The sequence below is a fragment of the Primulina eburnea genome, chromosome 16 (assembly GCF_022965805.1).
Source record: "Primulina eburnea isolate SZY01 chromosome 16, ASM2296580v1, whole genome shotgun sequence".
Classification (NCBI taxonomy): Eukaryota; Viridiplantae; Streptophyta; class Magnoliopsida; order Lamiales; family Gesneriaceae; genus Primulina; species Primulina eburnea.
The window spans coordinates 20,114,455-20,139,379 of record NC_133116.1 but is presented as its reverse complement, the minus strand read 5'-3'; the positions used below and the strand labels follow the sequence as shown (position 1 = coordinate 20,139,379).

Sequence of the window (24,925 nt, the reverse complement as noted above, 5' to 3'; positions counted from 1 at the left end):
TCTAGACCCCAAGAACCCATGGCTTCTCACCCATGCAAACCGCAGCCCCACCCTGAACACCAAACTCCCAAATCGCACAAACTGAGAATCATTTCCTTCCCTCCTGAATACCAGTGCTTGGGGTTAGTTCCGGCACGCATTGAACCTTTCCAAGCCTTGTGTCAGACCCACCAGGATCTGTTCTAAGGCTCGGCTAGGTCCTGGTGTTGCTAGCTAACCACTGCGCGCCAAAGACCCCAAGAAACGAGCTATCTCCTTGAAGCGCACCTCTCGGTTATGCATCCTGCAGCCACCAGCCACCATTCTAATCCCAAAAAACCATCACTGCACCCTGCTCAGCCTCTTAACGCCCAAGATTGCAGTCCCCTTGCACGACAGTACATAAAACGTGAGTTGGGGTAAGCAAAAACGTGAATTTTAATGACAAAACCGATAAAAGATGTAAGCATGAAGTGGTTCAAGATTTTCACACACAAATAAACAACTAACAGCATGTATAAAACTTGTGTGATGAAAAAAAAATAAGTACAATTTGTGCCTTTGATGATTCCTACGCAAGAGCGATGAAGAACGGACGTCGAGAGAGCGCCGGATGAATTTCTTTTGCAAAGAATGGAGATGGCTGAGAACTGCAGCTGGGGGAGGCTGCTGAAAACAAGAAAGTGGGTGTCTGAATGGGGTTTTCGGCTTGTAGGAGTTTTAGTTTATGGTTAGGGTTAATTAGGTATTAATATATATAGATTAAGTTTAAGCAAATGGACACTAATTGTTATTTAAAGGTTTAAAAAAGATATTTAAGCTCAATAAGCTTAAAAATATGTCTATTAAGTTCAAACACACTCTCGAAAAATATTTTGTGTTGGAAATTTTTTGAAAATATTAGTCGAACCCTCAAAAAGTCCTCCGATTCGATAAAATTTTCGTACCGGATAAAGGTAAAATCATGCTGGTAAAATACCCAACAAATATCATTTCTTGAGAAATACCTTTAAAACATCTTATATTAATTAATGAAAATTAATCGTGTAATAAAAAAATTCCTTGTAATTCTTCAGTCTCCGTTCTTCGTTCGAGCGTGAAATGCATCTAGAAACCTTAATGCATGAACTTTTAAAATTTCAAGAAATAAATTCTATCATGCATGAATTATGCATAAAATGCACAAAAATAATTAACCGCGTAATTTTAAATAAAAATCCTAAATTACATGCATTCAGGTTACGTGAATTAAATTCTGGACCTTACAGTTTTTCTAAGTACAACTGATCTCTAAAAGATCGAATATTACAACAATGAATGTTTGTGCTTGAGCTCGAAGTATAGCCTTTAATTTATGAATAAATATGATAAGCGTGAGCTACTTGTAACTGATAATAGTTTGATATGTGTTCTTATATATCTTGTGCGTAACTATTGTAATTTGTATATTTTTCACAGCTGATCTTCTCGGCTATTTATAGGATTTGCTTCTCAATGATAATATTGAATGCGTTCAGATAATTGTATCTGTTGATTTGTCCTTAGTAGGCACATCTTTATCCTTCTGACAATCGTACATTGTGGCATTCTGCAATGTGGCGTTCCATTATAAGGTGCAGTCTGCTCTTGCATAAATTGTCGCTTGATAGATACGTTCCTTAAATGATGACTTGTCAAGCTGATTTATCAGTTGACTTTATAGCCGATTGATGAACTGATTGTGTAACTAATAATTCAGTTCGGTACGCAACTTTTCAATGAACTGACTGTGTAACTAATCAGTCTTAACTGATCGTCCAGTTAATTACACAGTTTCAGTTAGCTTCTATTAGTTCAGTTGCCTTTGATTTTTAGCGCATTAATAATCAGTTCGGGCAATTTCAGTTACGTATATTCAGTTACGTTGGGTTCAATTGAATCCATCAGTTCGAGCAATTCTTAAATACTTAATTTGTCAAACTCCGAAATTTTGATTCCAACATTAAAGCTAATTGAAACTGTGTAGCGAACTAAACTATCAGTTATGACCGATCAGTTACCCAGTCAGTTCGTCGAATCGGCTATAAGAGTCAACTGATAAATCAATTTGACACATCATCAGTTAAGTAGCGTAGCCAACAACCGACAATTTGTACAAGAGCAAACTGCAACTTGTAGTAAGAGCACTGCATATCAGATGCCATAGTGTACGATTGTCAAAAGAATGATGAAGTGTCTACTCAGGACAAATCAATAGATATATGGCATTTAAATGCATTCAATATTACCGTTGGGAGCAAAGCCTGTAAATAACTGAGAAGATCAACTGAGAAGAAGTTACGATAAAAACAACGGTTACAGACAATAAGCAAATGAGAAACATCAAGAAAATTCTCAGTTACCAAAAGCTCACGCCTTATCAGATTTTTTCATAGCTTTAAAGCTATATTTCGAGCACTAGCACAAGCATTTATTGTTATTATATACGATCTTCTAAGATCACTTGTGCTTAGTAAACATACCAGTTGTGTACTGATAAAATTGTAAGGATACTAAAAGTTTCAGTTTGGAAGTGTTTAAGACCAAACTAGAGTGGGTTATTATAGTTTCTATAATCAATCAAAGTCTTTTAGTGAAAATACTATCTTTGAGATAGAATGGGTGGCGTAGGAGCATTTGAAGTCTCCGAACATCCATAAATCTGTGTGTTCTTCATCTTTCAAGTATTCAATATGCCCTTCAGTTTGTTTTCACACTTTAAATTAACTGATTGACATTGACAACAAGATTATCGAAATCAGTTTATCACTAAACTGATTCACCCCATCGAAAAGTTTCGAAAAATAGTAAAGTATTTATTCAAACCACCCTCCCCCACCCCCCGCCCCACTTCTAAACACTTTCACTCACCCCACCAATCCTAACAAGAACAATATCAGGCTCAATCTCGGTTCGAGCTTTTGTCATGAGTATCAAACTCAACTCGTTTAATATATATATATATATAAATATATATATATATATATATATATATAAATTCTCGAGCTCGGCTCGAGTTTGGTTCATTAGTAGCTCTTTTATCATATTTAACGATTCTGACTCAAGTTCAGCTTGTTAAGAGAGCTCATTTTCAAACTCGTTAAGCAAGCTCAAAAACTCGTTAAGTGGGCCCATTAAGATAACTCGTTTTCGAGCTCATCAAGCATATATCTAAGCTCAAGTTTGAGTTTTATTCGAGCTCGTTAATGATTAACTCAGCTCAAACATACAATATAATGCATCTCTATAAATTAATTCAAAACTCAAACAAGAAAAAATAAATTTTTCATAAATAACTAAAAATACGAACTTAATAACTTAAAAATAAACTTAACACATCATTGAACATCCCAAATAATACATCCAACTTCCAAATACCAAATTAAAATAACATTATCATAAAATCCATTACTAAATTTCTCACACACAACTACGAGCGAGCTGGTGAGCCAACTAAACGAGCAGAGCTCGAGCTCAAACTCGCGAGTTTATTGACAAATATATCATCAAACTCACGAGCTCGTGAGCCACCTAAACGAGCCCAACTCGAGCTCAAACTCGTGAACTTATTGACAAATATGTCGTCGAACTCACGAGCCGAATATCTTTAAACTCCAGTTGGGCTAGATAAAATTTCCAAGCTCGGGCTCATCTCGATAAGTTTAACGAACGAACTCAAACGAGCTTTAACTGAGCCGAGTTCTGAATAGCTCACAAAAAAATCGGTTCGTTTACATCCTAAACTCCCAAAATGAATAAAAAACATTAAAGTTTTCTTTCCCATTCCACCATAGATGACAGGTGAACAAACTGTCCTTGAAGCTTTTGTAGAAACTGAAGTTGAAATTTTGACACAGAGCAAGTGTATGGTTTCCGAGATCGTCATTAGACAAGCAATGTATGGACAATGGCGGCATTTGGGAGGGAGACTATTGATGACATACAATACACTCGATCGTAAAAATACATGTGCACTTGTTCTCAAATGATAGCGCCGGATGAAGTAAAATGGTGAGACGAGAAGAATTGGTAAGATGAACGTGGATTAGAAATTCTTGACTGGTTTACAATTTTTTATAGTTCAATATATAGACTAGATTTAAATATATTTTTGTAAGTTAATCGTTATTAGATTAATGAAATCTACGTAGTATCCGCTTTATTAAATACATTACCACAAAAAAATATCAATTAAACATTATTTACATAATAAAAATAATAATTTTAATATAAAAATAATATTTTTCAAAAAAATCTATATAATGAATCAATTTTGTGAGATATTCATTGAAGTTTTTCTAAAAGTAACGGATTGATCTCTTTATCTTAAGTATGTATGCCAAATATCCCATAAAAATTAAAAATTCAACACGCAATTCAGAGACTTCGTGTATTAAATCAAGAAATCAATTTCAGCATCTCCATCTACCCTATACATTCTGAATTTGTTCCCACCTAGTCAAATCTATAACAAAGACAAGAACACATGAAAGAACCCAAAAAACTGGGAAATAAATCGCGGTAAATGTCCGTCCTAATGGTAACTTTCGAAAATTTCTTCACCCATCATCACACAATATAAAAGAAGAATCTGAAAATATGAAAACTCAGAGAACTGCAATAGCCTTTTCGCCTGGCGGAAAAATGTATTCGAAATACTGGCATTCGTGGCTATTGTCTTTGTCTTGTATTCAAACTTCGAACAGTTACACCGTGCAAGAACTTGGTGTAGCCGAGAAAACTCAATTTTCCATCTGATGGTCTGATCCAATCTTTGAGTAGGGAATAAGCAGTAGGGCCCAAGTTGAATTCCTGAAACAGAGATTTGTGTGTCGGTGAGGAGCGTGCGGTGAAATGAACTCGAGAAATCACAAACAAGGCTGAGGTGCAAACCTGCGCCAGTTCCTCGACAGAAGTGACACGATTTCCTTCTTGTTCGAAATACTGAAATGCTTCACTTGCGATATCCTCCCATCTCTCAAGAGCCTCAAGTTGATATGGACTAATAGATGCTGCACAAAACTCTTCAAAATCCATCTTTTTGTAGGATAGAGGTTCCATCTTCAATTCATGTATCAAAAACTCTTTTAAGTTTGAGGTAGCAATGAACATTGAGAATAAAACATACCTTTTCGAGAAGGGTTGAATAAAACAATACCTTTTCAAGAAGGGTTACATGAAAGCAACGAGCAATTCGAGAAAACCCATAAAGTTCAACATTTGATTATGATACAAGGGAGGGAAAAGGACACAATTATTACTCAAGTAAAAAATAAATAAGACGACACAAACCCAAGAAAGAGCTTTACAAGAAATAATATTTTTTACGAAACTTCATATCCAACGTGGAGCAGAAACAACTTTTTCCACAAAAAGGTATCAACTGGGGGACACTCAACTTTTTATGTTTAAGAATAAACCATAGGGTGTCTCACACTCTCACCTGATTCAAAATGTCAGCAACTCTTGATTCTCTCATGGCATCAGTTGCAACTGTCAAGAGAGCCTATCAATGACAAAGTGGAGAAAATTTTCAAAATTTGAACATAAAACACATCGATCAATCATCACAAAAGGCAAGGGGCGAGGAGACAAAGAATCACTAACTGTTCTAAAATTATCGAGAGAAACACAACCATCCCGTGGTTCCAGAAGCTTAAATTGAGCCCTTAAGTAAAATAGTTCTTCATCCGTCAAAGCTTTCGAAAGTGCCTGCATGGTTCAGAAATTTGAATTTACCATTTTCAAAGACGCTATAAGAAATTTTGATTCACCCATGACCATTTAATTAATACATACTCTCAAGGCAGCACGTCTTAAAGGAGTGGCTCGAATATATGACTTAATTAATTTGTACACTAGCATATCCAATGGTACAGCACAGTTTAGTCCCCTTACCCATGGATGGGCTGCAGATTAAAAAAAGGTCACTTCAAGAATAATACATGGCAATAATAGCTGAAATCGAAAACCTTACACATTAAGCACACAACAAAAATATGATGAAAAACAATTTCCAACTTACCAAGTGCTTGGGCAGCAGTCATCCTCTTCCTATGGTCCCTATTTAGAAGCTTTTTCACAAAATCTTTGGCTTCTGCAGATACAGCTGGCCATGGTGCATCATAGAAATTAGGATCCGCTCGCAGAACGGATCGAAAAATTCCTGATTCCGTGCGAGCCCAAAAAGGTCTGCTTCCGCATAATAAGATGTAAGTTATTACACCAATACTCCAAATATCAGCTTCACTGCAGTATGATCTGTGAAGTACTTCAGGTGCCACATAGTATGCACTGCCCACAATATCATTGAGGCGTTGATCTGCAAATAACATTTGTAACTTGAAATTTGAAATTGAAGATTGATGAAAAAGAACAAAATCCAATGCATATGCAGAGAGTATGACTTCACAAAAAATGTAACCCAAGTCCCAAAAGTATAATAAGAAATGAATCTGCATGTACATAATAGCCAGCTCCTTAGAATCAGAACGAGGAAAGATCATGGTTGAGCAAAAGCTTGTATACATACATAGTCATACTTGCTTCTGACTTAGCATGGAATAAAAGCTAGTTTGGACATTTATTTCACAGTGCTAGAACCTTTACAGTCAAAGAGTATCGTTTAAGTTCCTTCGCGATGCATTTAATATGATTAAGAAGTTCAAACCTATATCTATACTACGTTATAACATAATCCTTGAGCCTATCGGAGGTGATACCAATTTTTTTTCCAGATTTGCCTTATATGATAATAATATGTAAATTTGATTTCATATTAGTAATTTTACACATTTCCCATCAATTTTTTTCAATATCTTTCTCAACTAACTATTACAGACAAGATAAATAACTTTTCAATTTATTTAAATATCATTTTAGATGTAAGAAATCATAATTATCAAATATTTGAGAAAATCCTAATTTTATAAAATCATAACTAAAGTAATTATTTAAAAAATAGAAATATATTATTTATATATAATATTAAATACCCGCATCAAATATGCGGTGATATAGCCCATTCTACAGGTTGAATATAAGCAATTTCATTGTTAGTCTATTTCACCAAATTTTATGTACTCTGGATTGCATATGGTACTTTTCAATTAATGCACCGATCATCTCAAATATCATTAGAACATAAAAACAATTAGACAAGCGTTCAAATCTTTATGAATTTAGTGAGGGAAAAATTGACCGGATAAGATATTCTTGCTTCAATCGCCATACAGTAGAGGACCATATGCATAACAGGTTAGAAGAGCATACAACAAAAATGAGAACAGAACCATACATCATGATAAAAAAAATTCAAATGGGATTGAATGTTTCAAAGCATAAGCACAGGGATAGAATAAAGTATAAACATAGACAGCCAGTGAAATAATGAAGATTGGGAGCTGAGTAAAGATGATAGGGTCATTGGGTCAACCTAGTAAAGGTGACCCTAAAGGTCTAAAAAACTGACGATGAATCTATATATCAATCATAGAATAGAGGGCAAGTGAGAGAATTCTACCTGGCCTAATGAAATCAGATAGACCAAAATCTATGACCTTCATGGGAGCATCTTCATCTTTCGTGGCAAATAAAAAATTCTGCTTGGGAAAATGTAAAGATAATTCATATTCCAGGAAAACACACAATTTCTTCTGTACAATTCAAAGTCATATAACATGTCACATAAATTTACACAGCAATATGAGATCATCGTACCTCTGGCTTTAGGTCCCGGTGTACAACGCCTTGGAGATGACAAAAGGAAACAACACTCAACATCTGCACAACTATATTCTTGGCATCATCTTCTGTATACCTACCACCTCTACAACATAAAAGAAGTGAGATATACTTTCAAGCTGATTATAAAAAGTTCAGTGCAGTACGATGAATACTCAACCCAAATTACCGTGCTAAAATTCTATCCAGCAGCTCACCGCCTTCACACAATCTGTCAAAAGCCAATGTTAAGCACTTTGTAATAGACACATTTCTCCAGCTACATTTGTATTAGTAGAAGCTTATTTGAAATAAGGGGCATAAACATAGAACATAAGACAGAGTTTTCATTGGTTGCATCGTAATAGAAAATAACAATACTCTGGAACAGGACAGAGGAAAAGTAAACCAGGATAATCTCATGGCAAGAAGAAAACTTGAAAAGATACACCTACTCCATAACAACATAAACGTTATGTATATCCTCGAAAGCTTCGTAAAACTGGATCAGGTTTTTATGTCCAGACAAAGCTTTCAATATCTTCACCTCTCTCCGCACGTCTTCAATAGCTATAGCTGTTGTCATCTGCAAAACGAAAATCCATATTTTGAGCAATGATATTCAATTTTCAACATATCTATTAAAATTCCCATCAATGTGGAAAAGGAGAAGTAAATCAACGTCAATAATAATAATAATAATAATAATAATAATAAAAAATAAAAATATGACATAGCAAGAACACACTCCAGCTAGCTTCTAAGCTCGGTACTGGACCTTTACCAGGAATTTAGCGAACAGAAACAATCCAATTATTCTACAAGTTTCAAATTGTGAATTATCGTGATTCTAGCGAATCCAAATGTAAAAGAAAACCGGTTATTTTCAGATTAGGAATCACTCAAAAAAGATCAAAGAAATGGCGACACCAAAGATTTTTCAGAAAAAGAAGCAAAAATTACATCAAAATTGTAAGCACATACCACACACCTTAGCTTTGGAAATGATCTTTACAGCCACCTGTTGATTCTTCAGATCTCCTTTTTTCCCCTTCGCCCAGCAGGTATGGCCGAAATGGCCTCGCCCCACCTCCTTACCCAACTCAAACTTGGCCGAAAAATTCCTAGAATATCCAAAGCTCTTATCGAGGGCCCGCTCGGCCCCCTCTCCGCTACCTCCGGCTTCCTCCGGTATAGGCGTCGTTGGCGTCGTCACGGGTTGCCGCTTAAAAAATGCCGACATAATCGGCTTCGCCGGCGATGGAGGAGGCAAGGGCCACCTAAACTTCCGACCCGGCGTCCTCGCTGGTGAAGGCGACGGTGCAACCCCGGCAGGGTACGGACTCTGCCACGGACTCGCCGAGGAGTAGTGCGCCGGGGTACGCGCTGCTCCATTCGCAGTAGCAGACGGAGTGTGCGGTGCCGATTCTGGAGTTTGACGGCGGCCGTTGTCGGCGGCGGAGGAAGTTGGAGCGACTTCGTCTTTATCGACAGAAACTAAAACATTCTTGCTGCAACAATGCCCCATTCAAGAATCTACACCCAAAAGTCAACCCAAATCTTCGGCAAACCGAGCCAGAGCTCAGCTTTGTTAGCTGCGAACAATGGCCGGATCTTATAGAATCTGGTCCTCCGATCAACAAAAAAGTCAAAGTCCACAAATCGACGGTCAAAGATAATCAGGCGCCTGAATCCCGGCTAAAATACGTTACAGTATGCTAGATTTTCTTGGAAATATTCAAAATTCTTGAGAAAATATAGACATTACTTTACAAAGGGATTCATTCATATTACTCCACAAGACTTTAGTGAGGAAGAAATAAAACTCAAACGGCAAAGACTTGGTAAAAAAAAGGGAAATTTAGGGAAAAGGAGTTCACACTTATTTTAAAAATAAAAAGATTTATAAGTCAGTTTATATAAATGTTTTTCTGTTTAAATATAAATACATTATTAATTTAAATTCTTAACATTAAATCTATTAATCTCATTCAGTCGACTCCAAAATAGGTTTATCTTTCGTCGACCTCCTTCAACTTCCTTTCCAATGATGCAAATCATCTTTCTCTTCTCAGAAATTCTCGACGCAGATCCTTTCCAATCTAAGCAAACTCATCGCACAGATGGCTGACAAAAATCTAACAATGTTAAAGTTTATTTTGATTTATTGCTTATGTTTCTTCGACTTGCTTGAAAAAGAAATGGTCGACCCACCGCTGGTAGGCCCAACATTTTGGTCGGCCCAAGCAAAATGTTGTGTAGATCGGGCAAGCGCTTGGTCGACCAAGCTTGGGTCGACCCAATGCTTGTTTTTGCTAAAACTCGTGGGCGTTGATTTTTGCTAAAACTCGTGGCATAGGGCAATAAGTGTATTATATTTGACTTACAGCGAAGGCACGACCCTAACTACAAAGCTCTGAATAAGGACATAGAGTCTATACTTATCAACGCTACTCGTCTGCTATCCTTCATTGGGAACAATCCACACCCCCTGATAGGCCATGGAATATAAAGTTATATGATGAATTCAGAACCAAGATTAAACAGTACGTTCTCGTATCTCTAATGTGTAATATGCTAATGTGTAATATATTTAGCATTGACAGGTGACTAATAATTTTATCACTTTTTCCACACAAAATAATAATAATAACTTCAGTACTCTTTTTACTTGTATAGTCAGGAGCATTTGTCTTAGCTGCTGCTAGATATGCCTTATCTAGGGACAGTGAGCACATAATATTAAATTTAGAAGATAGACTTGTGTCTGAGTTCAGATATTTTTTAGCATGTAATATGTTTAATAATCATTGGACATTGTATTGATATTTTAATTATTGGACATTGTATTGATTTTTTAATTTCGATTTAAGTATTTATTGTGGAATTTTGTCGTTTGCCAAGGTAACTGATTCGATTCTCATTGATTGCAAGGAGTGCAATTATTGAGATGGAGATTGTTGGGTACAATAATTGTCCTTGTTTGGTAGAGCCATTGAACCGTGGTGCTTGAGCTGTTGTACGGTTTAAAATATTTGAGTTACACCATTAGCACCAGCTATAACTTTTGGTAAAGCGGCAAGTGCTCGGTCCTACAGTAATAATCAAAAGTCAACTCTTTGTTTCTTTAAAAAAAAAAAAGTCAGAGTCCTTGTTTTTTAATATTTTATATCCTACTTTTACTTTTAAAATTGGCTCCTAAAAAAAATCGCGAACTTTATTTAATAAACAAGTTTTATTTTTGCTTACAATTTTTTTAATTGATTGGATAATGAATATACAAATACTCAGTGAGAAAGTTTCATGAATGATTTTTTTATGAAATAAATATTTAACTCGATCTGTTTCATAAAAAATTATTTTTTTGTAAGCTAAAAACATTAATTTTAAATTTATGTATGAATACAGTCGACGGCCTCACAGAAAAAATCTACGCGATTTTACAAAAGACATATTCAAAAAAATATACCTATCATTCTTAAAAATAATTCGATCACTAAAAGTTACAAAATAATTTTTTTTTTAAAATGGAAGTTGATATTTACATTCAAATTCTTATTATTTATATTTTATTTGTTAATAAATCTAACATATATTTTATAAATGAAGTGAAACATAAATAACACAAAATAGAGTGTAAATATGAAATCTCTTTTCAAAATATAAATAATAATCTTTTGAGACAATCATCAGTAATTTAATGAATATTTGGTTAGATTTATTCAAATTATTTATAATGTTCTATATATTATCAAAGTTACACAATGATTGGATTTTTTAGACATGATAATAATTGTCAATTTAATGAATATTTGGTTAAATTTATTTTAAATAGTTTATAGTTTTCTACATTCTTTAAATTGCTTGAAGATCTTAAAAACTATTAACTCTTATTTTAAAAATAAACTGTTAATATATTTAGATTTTAAAAAAGATAATAGGGCATACATATATGGAAACATTTTCATTTAAAAGTTTAGCGGGTGATTATTTTGAATAAATAAAATTACACTTATTTTCGAGAAAATATTTTCACAAATAATTTTTTTCGTGAGCATTACAAGATATGGTTTCATGTCATGGCAAGTTATATTTGATATACAATCAAATTTATATAGATTTTTTATATTTTAAAAATTAAAAATTTGATTATAAAATTAAGTTACGGTAACCTACTTGATATCTCAGGGATGAACCTATCAAGATCATGCCCAAACTCTCGGCCCATCTCTGGGGCCCACAGGTTAAGGGCCCATGAACAGTCCAGTATTCTCCTATAAATACCAGGTCGGAGTCTTCAGTTAATGAATTCAATATATTGTTTTCAGCAGCATCCTTAGCTGTTCCCCCCATATATCCTCAGTCTCTGATTTGAGCGTCGGAGGGACTACGCCAAGACACCCTCCTGGCCCCCTCCTAACGATCTTATTTGTGATTTCAGGCTCAGAATAATTTCAAAACCTGCGTCTGGACTAGTGACACTTGATGGAATCGGACCCTAAATTTCCCGTGAGTATCAAGCGATCGTTATGGTCAAGTTTAGGGTCCGATTCCAGCAAGTGTCAATAGTCCAGACACAGGTTTTGAAATTATCCTGAGCCTGAAATCACAAATAAGATCGTTAGGAGGGGCCAGGAGGGTGTCCTGGCGTAGCCCCTCCGACGCTCAAGTCAGAGACTGAAGATATATGGGGGGAGCAGCTAAGAGTGCTGCTGAAAACAATATATTGAATCCATTAACTGAAGACTCAAACCTGATATTTATAGGAGAATACTGGGCTGCTCATGGGCCATTAACCTGTGGGCCCTTGAGATGGGCCGGGAGTTTGGGCATGATCTTGATGGGTTCATCTCTGGGATATCATCACTTTTTTTAAAATATATGGGTCATTATGTAATTTTTTTTTAAAAAAAATACAATACATTTTATAAAAATAAAAATATTTTTATTATATTATATTTTACTAATAAATCATTTTTTATCTTATCTGTTATATTCTATCATTTCAAATTTTTTTAAAACAAAGAATCTATCATTTTAACTTAAAAAGTAATAAATTTCAATTTAAAATTAAAAAAAGACATTTATTTATTTATTTTTTCAAGGATCACACGCGATCGACCCTCTATTTCAAGAAGCTCAGTCAAATACCCTTGCGTACATATATGGATTACCATATATTTATACTTTTAGGACGAAATTGTGGACGTAATTAATATAATGTGCAATAATTTAAAAATTAAAAATAATACAGTTGTGAAACAAATAGTGGAGAAAGAGAAGCAGGGAATGGAGGAATGTGATAATTTATTGATTTGGCACGTTTATTGAATTTTGGGATTGTCTTTCGGAATAGTTGATGTTATCTCAGTAAGAGCTCAGGTCATTTTTGGATTCGAGCATGGAAATAGAAACTGAGGCACGACCAACCCAAAACTGGTCACGAGAGTATGGGATTGGGAGTTAGCCCAACCATGTTAACCATATAAGGAAGGAGAACTCCTTAACACGATAAATTGATCACTCATTCTCACTTAATTTACTCAAGCATAATCAATCGATAATGATTTAAGATGATCATTTACAGCCTATCTGACACAAATGTCCTAAATTAAGGATCACACTCGAATTTTATACTAATTATAACAAATTCATCTCTCAACTCAAATAATGATTTAAAAGATCGTATTATATCAACATATAATATCACAGTTGATAGTTTCACTATAAAATAATGCTCCTCGCGCATAAGAGGTCATTGCACTTTATACTATATTTCTTGTTATATAAACTGGCTCTCGCACGGGGATAGGAATTCTAAATACTTTCATGCTTGTGCGACAGCTAGAAGAACCAGAAATCATATCAGGGGACTAGTCTCATCCCACGGGGACTGGTGTACAGACAAGAGTGGCATGGCTGAGATTGTTGAGCGCTACTTCACAAATCTGTTTAGCTCTACTAATCCTACCGCAGATGAAAGGAATAAGATCCAGCATTATGTAAACGCAACAATTGATGATCAAATAAACTCAGTTCTTTGTGCCCCATTCTCGGCTGCTGAAGTGAGGAAGGCCTTATTTGACATGCACCCAGATAAAGCCCCAGGACCAGATGGTATGTCAGTTTTCTTCTTTCAGAAATTTTGGGATGTGATCGGGGAGGAAACAACTGCGGCCATATTAAAAGTACTCAATGATGGGCAGCTATTGAGGATTGGAATGCTACAATAGTTACACTGGTGCCGAAAATTCAGAATCCTCTGACTATGAAGGACTTTCGTCCTATCAGCCTTTGCAATGTCTGCTATAAAATAGTTGCCCGGAGTTTGACGAATAGGTTGAGTCCTATACTAAACAAGACAATTAATGAGTTCCAAAGTGCCTTCATCCCAGGTCGACTGATTTCTGATAATATTACTCTGGGCTTCGAAGCGTTACATTGGATCAGAAGCAGAAAAAAAGGCCAGAAAGGGTATGGTGCGTTGAAACTTGATATGAGCAAAGCCTACGATAGAGTGGAATGGAGCTTCCTTGAAGGTATGATGATTAGACTGGGCTTTTCCCCGATCTGGGTGGAAAAAATTATGCGATGTGTGCGTACTATAAGGTACTCTTTCTCTTTAAATGGTGACATTATTGGAAATGTTATCCCAAGCAGAGGCCTGAGACAGGGAGATCCTCTTTCTCCTTACTTATTTGTATTATGTGCACATGGATTATCTTGTGCTCTTCTATCTCTTGAAGAGCGACTGTTATTAACTGGAGTTCGTATAGCATCATCATGTCCTGCCATTACTCACCTATTCTTTGCAGATGATAGCCTGCTTTTCTTCAGAGCGACACTGGCAGACTGCGATTCCATCAAGAATTGTCTTGCATCTTATGAGAGAGCTTCCGGTCAACTTATTAACTTTGAGAAGTCATCTTTGTCCTTTAGCCCGAACACGGATGTACAATTAGCAGAAAACATTAAGTCTCGACTGGTCATTCCTATGGTGCAAGGTCATGAAATTTATCTAGGCCTCCCGGTATTCTCCGCTCGAAATAAAAAGTTACAGTTCAGGTATTTGGTTGAGCGGGTAGTACAGAGGATTCAAGGGTGGGGCAACAAAACTTTTTCAGCAGGGGGGAAAGAAACTTTGATAAAATCGGTGCTACAGTCAATCCCTACCTATGCTATGTCTTGTTTTCGTATTCCAAAATCGGTCTGTGAGGAGATAGAGCGTGAATGCTCGAACTTCTGGTGCGGAGTTGATGAGGGAAAGAAAAAGTTGCATTGGAAATCCTGGGACGCCCTGTGCCAACCAAAATGCAAGGGTGGTTTGGGTTTCCGCCACCTCGAAATCTTCAACAAAGCATTGTTAGCTAAGCAGATATGGCGTATCATAAAGAATCCCGGCTCGCTGGTAGCTCGAGTCCTCAAAGCACGGTACTTTAGACACCAAGATATCATGAAGGCCAGGCTGGGAAATAATCCATCTTACCTTTGGCGGTCCTTGTTGTGGAGCAGACCTCTACTGGAGAATGGGATTTGTTGGCATGTGGGAGATGGAGCTAAGATTGCCGTGGAGGGGGAAAGATGGATTCCGAATTGTAGAAGAGGCGTCATTCTAGTTGGGACACATGACAACCATATGGTGGTTAAGGACCTTATTGAAAATGGGACATGGAAGGAGGCACTGGTACAACAGTACTTCTCACATCACCTGGTGGAAGAGATCCTAGCCATTCCCATCTCTTCGACCCACCGTGAGGACTACCGATTCTGGCTCTTTGATCCGAAAGGAAATTACACAGTTCGAGATGGATACAAGGTAGCCACGGGATTCTATGACTCTCCAACCTCTAGTTCGAGCTCTCGCTTGAAGAGTTGGTGGCAATACCTTTGGGCTCTTTCAATCCCTCCAAAAGTCCGGATATTTTATTGGAGAGTATCACATGATATAATACCTACAGGACAAAATTTATTGTCTCATCATGTCCCAGTCTCTGGTATGTGCCCGTTGTGTCAGTCAGTTTGTGATTCAACAAGTCACGCATTATTTGTGTGCCCCACAGTCAAAACCTGCTGGAAAGGGTCCTGCTTCTGGGCTCTATTAAAACAGGTTAGCCATTTACCTACGATTGATATTTTCCTATGGATGAAGGAGAAGCTTAGTAAACTAGAATTTGAGATGTTTGCGATGCAAACTTGGGCAACCTGGTCTGAACGATTGAGCTTGACCCACAAGAAAAAAGGACGCTCAGATGGCATTAATGCAGACTGGAGTGAGATTCTATTACATGACTTCCAGCATGCTAGACTAGCTCTATCTTTTACCACGGAACCTACCAAGTGCAATTCACCTAAGGTCTGGGTTGCTCCACCCGAAGACAAACTCAGATTGGATGTAGATGCTGCTTATAATGAAGATTCCAATAACTATGCAATTGGAGGGGTGGTCAGAAACCACGCGGGACAACCGGTCCTAGCATTTGGAAGGAAAATTGATAAACCCCAGTCTATTATGTGTGCTGAACCTCTCGCTATTGAAGGTGGTTTACAGATCGCTCAGTTGCACGACTTACCAATTCATCAAGTTACATCAGACTCTCTTCTAGCAGTGCAAGCAGTCACAAGGCCAGAAGAGAATTTCAGTTATGTAGGGTCCAAAGCTACAGATATCAGAACTCTCTTGGAATCTCAAAGTAACATTACCCTTAGTCATATTAGGCGATCGGCAAATGTAGTTGCTCATTCGATTGCTGCTTTTTCTATTTCTTCCTCGTCTCACTTCGTGTGGGAGACTGGGGATTTCCCTCTTTGGTTAATTCATCTTGTAATGAAAGACATATTAACTTTTCAATAAAATTACAAGATTTGACCGTCAAAAAAAAAAAAAAAAACTTTCATTGTTGATAAGTGAAGTTTCACATTAATTTAAATTCTTACTATATATGTTAGGTACAGTAATTACATCAGTTATGTAAAATAATCAAAATGTGATGTTTGAGCTGCTATACAATTTAAAAGATAAATTGAATCGTTACCACCAATTATAAATTATATTTTTTTTTTAAAACGGTAAACGTTTGATCCTATAATTGATATCGGATTCAACGTTATAAATTTGATTCACATGAGTTTAAATGAGTGCAATTATTAGAATTATCTTTGCTCAGTATAAATTATAACAAAATCTATTTTTTTTAAAAAAAACTATATTATTTTTTAAAGAACTTTTCTATCCTAATCGCATTCAAATTTATTCGAGTCAAAAAACAATATAGACCTTCCATGGTGATGGGGACGTAAAATAATTGTATTTTATGACATCGGGTTAGTCAAACTCTATGACATGTAATATTCGATTATATCCAAATTGTGAATAGTTTCCCTTTGATTAATTACATCGTAGTTTACTAGTTCAAATATGTTTTGCATTTGGAGTTTTTTTTCAAACATTTTTGTTTCATATTTAAACCGTAATCTGCGACTTCCTTTCCGTTTGGGAAATGAACACTAATAATTTTCTATCACACAATCATGTTGGACTAAAAATATTGACGTTGAGTCACAACAAAAAAATAAATAAATAAAAAATAAAAAAATTGACGTGAACAACTAACAGATAGCTCAATTGAACTGAGAAAAGTAGACAACTAAATTGAACTAACCTAGATCAAAAAGCTACCTGATAATGCTACAACAAAAATATACCGATCTAATGACACTCAACAACTGAACGTATTAAGCTGAATCAGACTAGTCTAGAGCAATTGTGTCGATTAGTAGACTGATATAAAGATATTCTCTTATTGCAACATTTAATTAGCCTCTGAGCTTATTCAGTAAGGACTGACAACAAAATAAAGTACCGGTTGGTTGTCTATTTCAGTTATATGTCCAAGGAAATTCGAAACTACCCACCACTATATTTAGGAGGACGCGTGGAACTCTCTAAATGTTATCTGACATCCAGTACAATTGTGAATACCAATTATATTTGTTAACGTTGGATTGACATTTGTAAAAAGTAAATGAATCATGTGAATCTATGACCACTGTTACATTAAATCCATCTTCAAGTATTCTCAAAATCATCAGCATCTCCTAAATATTTATTTCAAGCCGATCTGGACACATGCAAAAGTTCTATCACATCAATTAAGGATTGTTCTGTGCACTTGTTTGTTCTCACTAATCTTCTGTATTCTTGAGCTTTATGGCTTTGTGAGAAAATATTGTAATTGTCAGAAAGTTGTTTCTGAACAGATTGAGAGATATACAAATAGTTGCTAGGAGTTTCGACTCAATAAGGTTGATTAACTAAACTGAAATAAGTTTGTACAATGAGTTGTATTAACCAAATCTTTTAATGGAATAATTATGAAAACAGAAGAACGAAAGACATATAAGATTTGTTTTCGAACTTCTATAAACAAGCATAAATATGACATATTAATCGATAATTATAAGTTTTTTTTTAATATAATATTTTGTAGATTTGTATGAAATATTAATTATTGCAGTTTTAATCTTATATGTTATTTAGAACTTGAAAAATTTATTCATTTATTTTAAATTTATGGTAATTTTATCCTTTTATTTATTATTTAAATTAAAATAATTAAAACTATAGTAAAAATAATAAATTAAAATAATTAAAACTATAGTAAAAATTGAAAGAAAAAAAATATACGTTTAAATTCATATTAATCACATTTAAACTTGAAACCTCAACTCGTCGACGACTCTTTAAGTTTTTTTAAAACCTTGATTTAATTTACTGTGTAGCAAGGTTCATTTATATTTTATATATTTAAATATATTAAATGAGGTCACATGTGAATTATTGGGAAAGTAAGGAATAAAAATTATTAATGAGAGTGGGTGCAATGAGCCATTTCAACTACCCAATAATGACTCATTTATCACCACACTTGAATGAACACATTGGGGCAGCTCAAGTGAAAGTTGCACATTATTACTAAATAATAATAATAATAATAATCAATCTCATCACCCAAATACCATCAATGGTCCTACAAAATTGGTGCCAAAAACAAAGTTATTCTCATTGGGTTGGGATATTCGTGTATCGATGGTGAGTATATATATACACGAAGACCGATTCGGTTTGAACGGTTCAGATTCGTCTAACTTGAAATATTTTTTATGTTGTTAGTTCAAAACCCTAATTAAAGGTTTGAGATTAGATATATTCCATGAGTCTATATTACCATTATTGAAACATGAGGATGTATATTGTACGACAATCTCACGAATTTTTATCTGTGAGACGCGTCAATCCTATCGATATTCACAATAAAAAGTAATATTTTTCATGGATGACACAAACAAGAGATCTGTCTCACAAAATATGACCCGTGAATCCGTCTCACACAAGTTTTTGCCTTTGTAACATGTGTAACATAACCTCCATGTCTATTTGTATTATATGATATACAAATTTATATTTCAACCTTTTCTTTCAATCTAGATTAGGGTAGGAAATTAGGTAGAGTACCCTCTACCTATTACCCTTTCGGCCGGTTGGGTTGGTTTTATTTAAAAAGATCGCGGGTTTAGGTATTATCTCGAACTTTAATTATAAAATGTCGGATTGAGATCGGGTACCTATATTAGTCATCAAAAAATATTGAACAATTTTGCGTATATGATATGAAAAAATAAACCGCCCTGATGTCCTAATTTATTTTAATTAAATTGGCTACGATTCTTCTATGTCATATTCATCTCCTCGACCATCTCCAATTATCAGAATTTGCAAGGAGTGTCCCTTTGAGCAGCATGCTAAAATATTCATCACGCTGGCCCATTTAATAAAATAATTTTTTTTTGTAGGTATACTGCCTGCCAAAAATGTTTAATTTAATTGCATGTGATTGTAATTAGTTTAATTTAAAATGTTGTTTCATTTAATTTGTTTATATATTTTTCAATAAATGACACGGTTATTGGAAATGACAGAGAAAATTAATTATTTTATTTAATTTCATGTGATGTAATTAGTTTAATTTAATATGTTGTAATTATAGGTGATATGATTGCATGGTGGATGATTGTAAGTCTCGACCAATGTGTTCATGTGAGTGCTTAGGCTAAAATCTCGGTTCAGTCCCATTATTTGGGTTAGTTCTCGATTTAGTCCTAAACAAATTTTATGAGCCGATTTAGTCTCAAGCGTTTCAAAAGTTTTTTCAATCTAATTTCTCCGTTAATTTGCGGTTAAGATAAACGGAAGTTAAAGATTTGTAAATTAATTTAATTTATGATACCTCTATATCATCATCTCAAGGTATGTACGCAATTGCTGCTGGTAACAATTTTTTTTATTTGCACGTGAAAACGAAGTATCGTGAATTCATTGATAGAGATATTAGCTTGAAATTGGGCTAAATTTTTTCTCCCTTGAGCTCTGCTCGGTTTGGTTGATGATGGGCAATTCCAATTTATTTTAATTGTTCAAATATTTGATTTTCACACGTAAGCTAATTGCTTGAAATTTATTAGCAGCCGAAAGTACATCTGTGAAATCAAATGCCTTGTAGATGATGCTACATCAAGAGTTCAAAATACAGAGGAGCAAGATATTATTTGCATGTGTGGTAAAACAAAACAAAACTTCGGTATAATTCTATTTTCGTAAATGGTGAGCTTCATTTTTTTAAATTTTTTTTGTGAAATTATATTATGTTTGTTTCCTTGTGTGAAATAATTAATTGTTCTTATATTTTTGTTGTGATATAGGGTAAAACATATGTAGTTTTATTGGACATAAACCCGATATATACGAGACTTGGGAAGAGGCACAAAAGCAAGTCAATAAAAGTAGCGTCGCATCCCACATGTCATTCTTGAGTGGGGAGGCGGCTGTAAAAGCTTTTGATTCTTATATGGACAAGAAAGCTCCAGTGCAAGCTTCTTCCTCTACCAATACTGCCGAAGAAACGTCGAACACAAATTCTAGTGCAAATTCAGATGCAAGTGCAAGTACAAAACCCACTCAAGCTGGAAAAATAGATAAATTGACCGAGGCGCTATCAAATTTAGTAAAGATAATGGAAGATATAAAATAACAAATCGAATATCTAAAGATTAGTGGTGATGACAACTGATGGATTGTATTGAGCATGTTGTATTATCTTGTAACCTTTTAATGGATTGTATCGAGCGCACAATATTATTTTGTAAACTTTTAACGGAATGTATTGAGCGCACAATGAATTGTATTTAATTGAATCCAATATTATTTTTTAACCTTTCAGATTAAGTTTGGTCCTTATGTTTTCAAAGGTTTATTTTTGAAAATATTGTAGAGAATTGAATCCAATGATACATATGTAGCCTTGATATTTTCTGGTTTGGAATGAATTTTTGACAGTTGAGGTGCTAGACTTTATCCCTTTTGTTCCAATTGATAAGAACCAACTTCTCCATATTTTTAGAATAACAGTACCACCAACCAAAACCTCAACCAAAATAGCACAAACTTCTGCGTACTTTCAAAGTAAGAGTACTAACAACAAAAATTACAATATTTTGTTAGTGAAAGAATTCAAATCCAAAATAAAAAAAACCCGGTTAACAAAATCACTTGTTCCTGCTAGATCCTTCAGACGAGGTAGACTTCATGGATGATCGTAGTTGTGAGACAGTTGTGAGTTGACTCCTTCTTTTACAAAAGCAGGTTTCTTGATATTCACTGGTCTATTACCCTATAAAAAAAACATACATTTATTTCCTATTATTGAAGAAATTTAATGCAAATATGCATTATACATTTCAAACAATTTACATTTATCAATGATATTGAACTTAAGCTTACTTGAATATGAACACCAACGTCTTGTGGTCTTCTCACATGTAGTTTAATAGGTACTCAAATAAGAATTTTTGTAAACAACACAAAAAAATGAAATAAACCAAATATGTTTACATGTAGTTTTTCTTTTCTTATATTTTGTGTCACAATCTCTTGTTGGACGTGTTCATTCCCCTTACAAGTCCTTTGATTATGTTAGATCCACCACATAATTTGCATTTATTGAACTTTTTTACACCTTTCAACTTATTTCCAGAAGAAGGTGGAGGTTCATCTGGTTCTCTTCTTTTGCCGGTCTTCCAAGTTTCTGTTTGTGAATTTGAGGCAATGAAAGAGGAAAATGACATTCAGACAAACATGGACCATTGGTAGACATTATGGACATTGCATAACATTTTTTATATGTCTCCATCAGGTAATAAGAATGGAAATACATTTCTGGATCCTCTTTTTTACGTGCTTGCAAGTAATTCCAGTCAAATCATATCTCCTACAACTGCATGGCATAATCGACAGGTCAACTGAATGCTGATCACGTATATCATCTGACCTTGATATCTGTTAATGCATCTCAACGGACTTCATTGGGAAATACCCAACAGCCTCCATATAGATCTTTGCCAACACATATTTGATGTTTGGACAAATTCAACTCTTCTATTTTCTTACCTTCTCTCTATTAACTTGAAATCTGGCCATCAAAAGATTCCATATTGTTTCAAACATATCTATCACTAACTTTTCCCTGGCATCTAATATAATGCTGTTAAAAGTTTCATACAAGTTTTTCAATAAGACGTCAGATATAGGGGAGGTGCTGAAATATGCTTTAGACCATTGATTTTCATGTTTCTTAGCAAGCCATTCATATGCATTTTCATCAATATATTTCATCTCAGTCATTCGAACTCGAAGATCTTCAATTCTTGTCGCTTTTGCCGTAGCCCAAAAGGTGATCTTAACAGCTAAATTCTTGAATCCAGCATGTTTCATATGGCTGTATAAGTGTCGGACACAAAATATTTGCTCTGCATCAGGAAATAAAGATTCAAGTGCGGGAATCAAACCTTTTTGCTTATTTGACATAAATGTAAAGTCATGTTGAGCACCACTAATCCCAAGGTCTTAATCTAAGAGCCGGAGAAATCATGTCCAACTATCTTTTGTTCACGTTCAACCAATGTGTAACATATTGGGAATATGTTGTTATTCGGATCTAACCCCACAGCCACTAGCAATTGTCCACCATGTCATTTCTTTAAGAAGCATCCATCAACACCAATGACACGACGACATGGATCCTTAAATCCTTGCTTACACGCTGAAAAACAAAGATATAATCTTTGGAACCTTGGCTCTTCTTCGTATTCGGTCAACTTCCAAACTACCGTGGCTCGAGAATCTGATATTTTAAGTTCAGCACAATATCTCCTCATTTGACGATATTGCTGGACCCTACTGACCAATCCTAGCCCATAGAACCAGCCCCTAAGTCGCACAATCCCTGCTGGAACTTGACTCAAAATACTGCATGTTTTGTGTGTGAGTCTCCTAGGATATTTAGGACTCCTAGCCCAACTAGGACACTTCCAACCCCTAACCACTTGACCCCTCATGACCCTAACCTCCCCTAGACCACGCCCAGCTTGTATGTTCCTTTGTTTGCTGCGATTGTGTGGGTGTTCTAGGCCTTTAAACTTGTGTAAAACCATCCCCTAACAATTCCTAATCATGACATCCCCTTTTCCATCATAAACATGATTTTGAAACAATTGCCAAGCTTTAAAAATCCATGATCATGTAAAAACGAAAATAAATAAAAAGTCACTTGTTTTTCATGCAAATTCAATTATATAAAATACTATGGTGTGATGGATGATTAAAGGAAAGAATATGACATACGTGCCTTTGCGTTTTAAGCGCACGAATAATCGTTGACAATGAAGAACGGAGCAAGACATTGGCTTGATTCTACCTTGAACCTTCGAATTCCTCCCAAAATAATTGTGTGTGTATCGTGTAAGGGGGTGGGGAGAGTTTCAGAAAGTGGGGCATGGGAATTGGGGTGAAGAGTGTAGGGTTTGAGGTGTTTTAATATATTATATATACTAATCAATTCTCTAATCAAGGATTTAGGCCCATTAAGAATAAGTTTAGGCCCATTAGTACTTGATTAGGATTTAATTAAAATATTAAAATAGTTTTGGTAAAAATAAGTTTGTGAATTTAATAGCCGGGTCGCCAAAAAGTTCGTATTTTTGTTGAAAAATCAACACCGATAAAATTTACGTCCCGGCGTATAGAATCACCTAAAAACCCCTTATTTTCAAAAATATGAAAAAACATCACCCTTAATTTAAATAATTAAAAATAATTAACCAATAAAAACATTTTCTATTTTTCAGCCATCGGTCTCCGTTCCTCGACCGCAACTCGAATAACCTTTAAAAATACATTTTAATGCAATCATGTAGAAAAATATATTTTAAACATGTAAATATACGCAACATAATTAATTAATACAATTAAAACAAATAATTAAAATACAAGAGAATTTAATAATTACATGCATGTGATTCGCGTGGACCTTTAAATTTTTCGGGCGTGACAATCTTCCCCCTCTTAAATTGAATTTCGTCCTCGAAATTCACTTATCCTTAATAACCCAAAGTTTAGATTCAGTTCTAGTATCTCAAAATCCACGCTTCCGCTGTACTACTCTGATCAAACTTAAGTTCTAGAATGTCCTTATGTCTCCTTGATCCCAATTAAATTTTCCTTCTAAATCCTTATTTTCAAATCGCAACTTAAAAAGACCCATAATGACTTAGTGCTATTACTATTCACTAGAAGTAAAACGCTAATTGACAACGGATTTTATCCGTTGTCTTTTAGGGTATTTATAAGCAGTGTTGTAGAAAGTCAGGACAACGACAACAGATAAAATCCGTTGTCTTATATAACAAAGACAACGGTTTTACATTGTTTTTTATATGTTGTGTGATATGAGATACGACAACGGTTTTACAACGTTTAAAAACCGTTGTGTTATATGAGTTACGACAACGTTTTTGCAACAAATTAAAAACGTTGTTGTTCTGAATTACAACAACATTTTGACAATGGATAAAAAACGTTGTTGTTTGTGTTTTACAACAACTTTTATGCAACGAATGAAAACCGTTGTTGTATGTCTTTGACCTTGATTACAAATCAATTTTGCATCATTTTATAATTGTCGTCGTTAAATTTTTAAAAACTGTTGTTTTTCACATTTTATATACAATGACCTAATTAATTAATAATTATATAAAAACACAAATTAAAAAATCCTGAAATTAGAACTAATAAAAACTAAAAAGATACAATCATCCT

At 34.8% G+C, this 24,925-nt stretch overlaps 1 protein-coding gene across 2 annotated transcripts; it reads right to left on the bottom strand.

The window, feature by feature from the left end:
• Nucleotides 1-4,361: 4,361 nt before the first annotated feature.
• LOC140816361 (CDPK-related kinase 4-like) lies at nt 4,362-9,585 on the bottom strand. 2 transcript variants are annotated; one of them, XM_073175580.1, is made up of 11 exons: nt 8,711-9,585; nt 8,175-8,305; nt 7,910-7,951; nt 7,717-7,825; nt 7,520-7,601; nt 6,023-6,319; nt 5,797-5,906; nt 5,605-5,709; nt 5,441-5,503; nt 4,891-5,058; nt 4,362-4,809 (listed from the first exon to the last, which is right to left on the bottom strand). In XM_073175580.1, exons 1-11 carry the CDS (start codon nt 9,245-9,247, stop codon nt 4,669-4,671), a joined length of 1,785 nt encoding a protein of 594 aa, XP_073031681.1. In that variant the 5' UTR covers nt 9,248-9,585; the 3' UTR covers nt 4,362-4,668. The 2 variants fall into 2 exon arrangements, with proteins under 2 accessions (XP_073031681.1, XP_073031682.1); XM_073175581.1 differs by having other exon boundaries at nt 7,520-7,598; nt 8,711-9,583.
• Between the last annotated feature and the right edge of the window lie 15,340 nt (nt 9,586-24,925).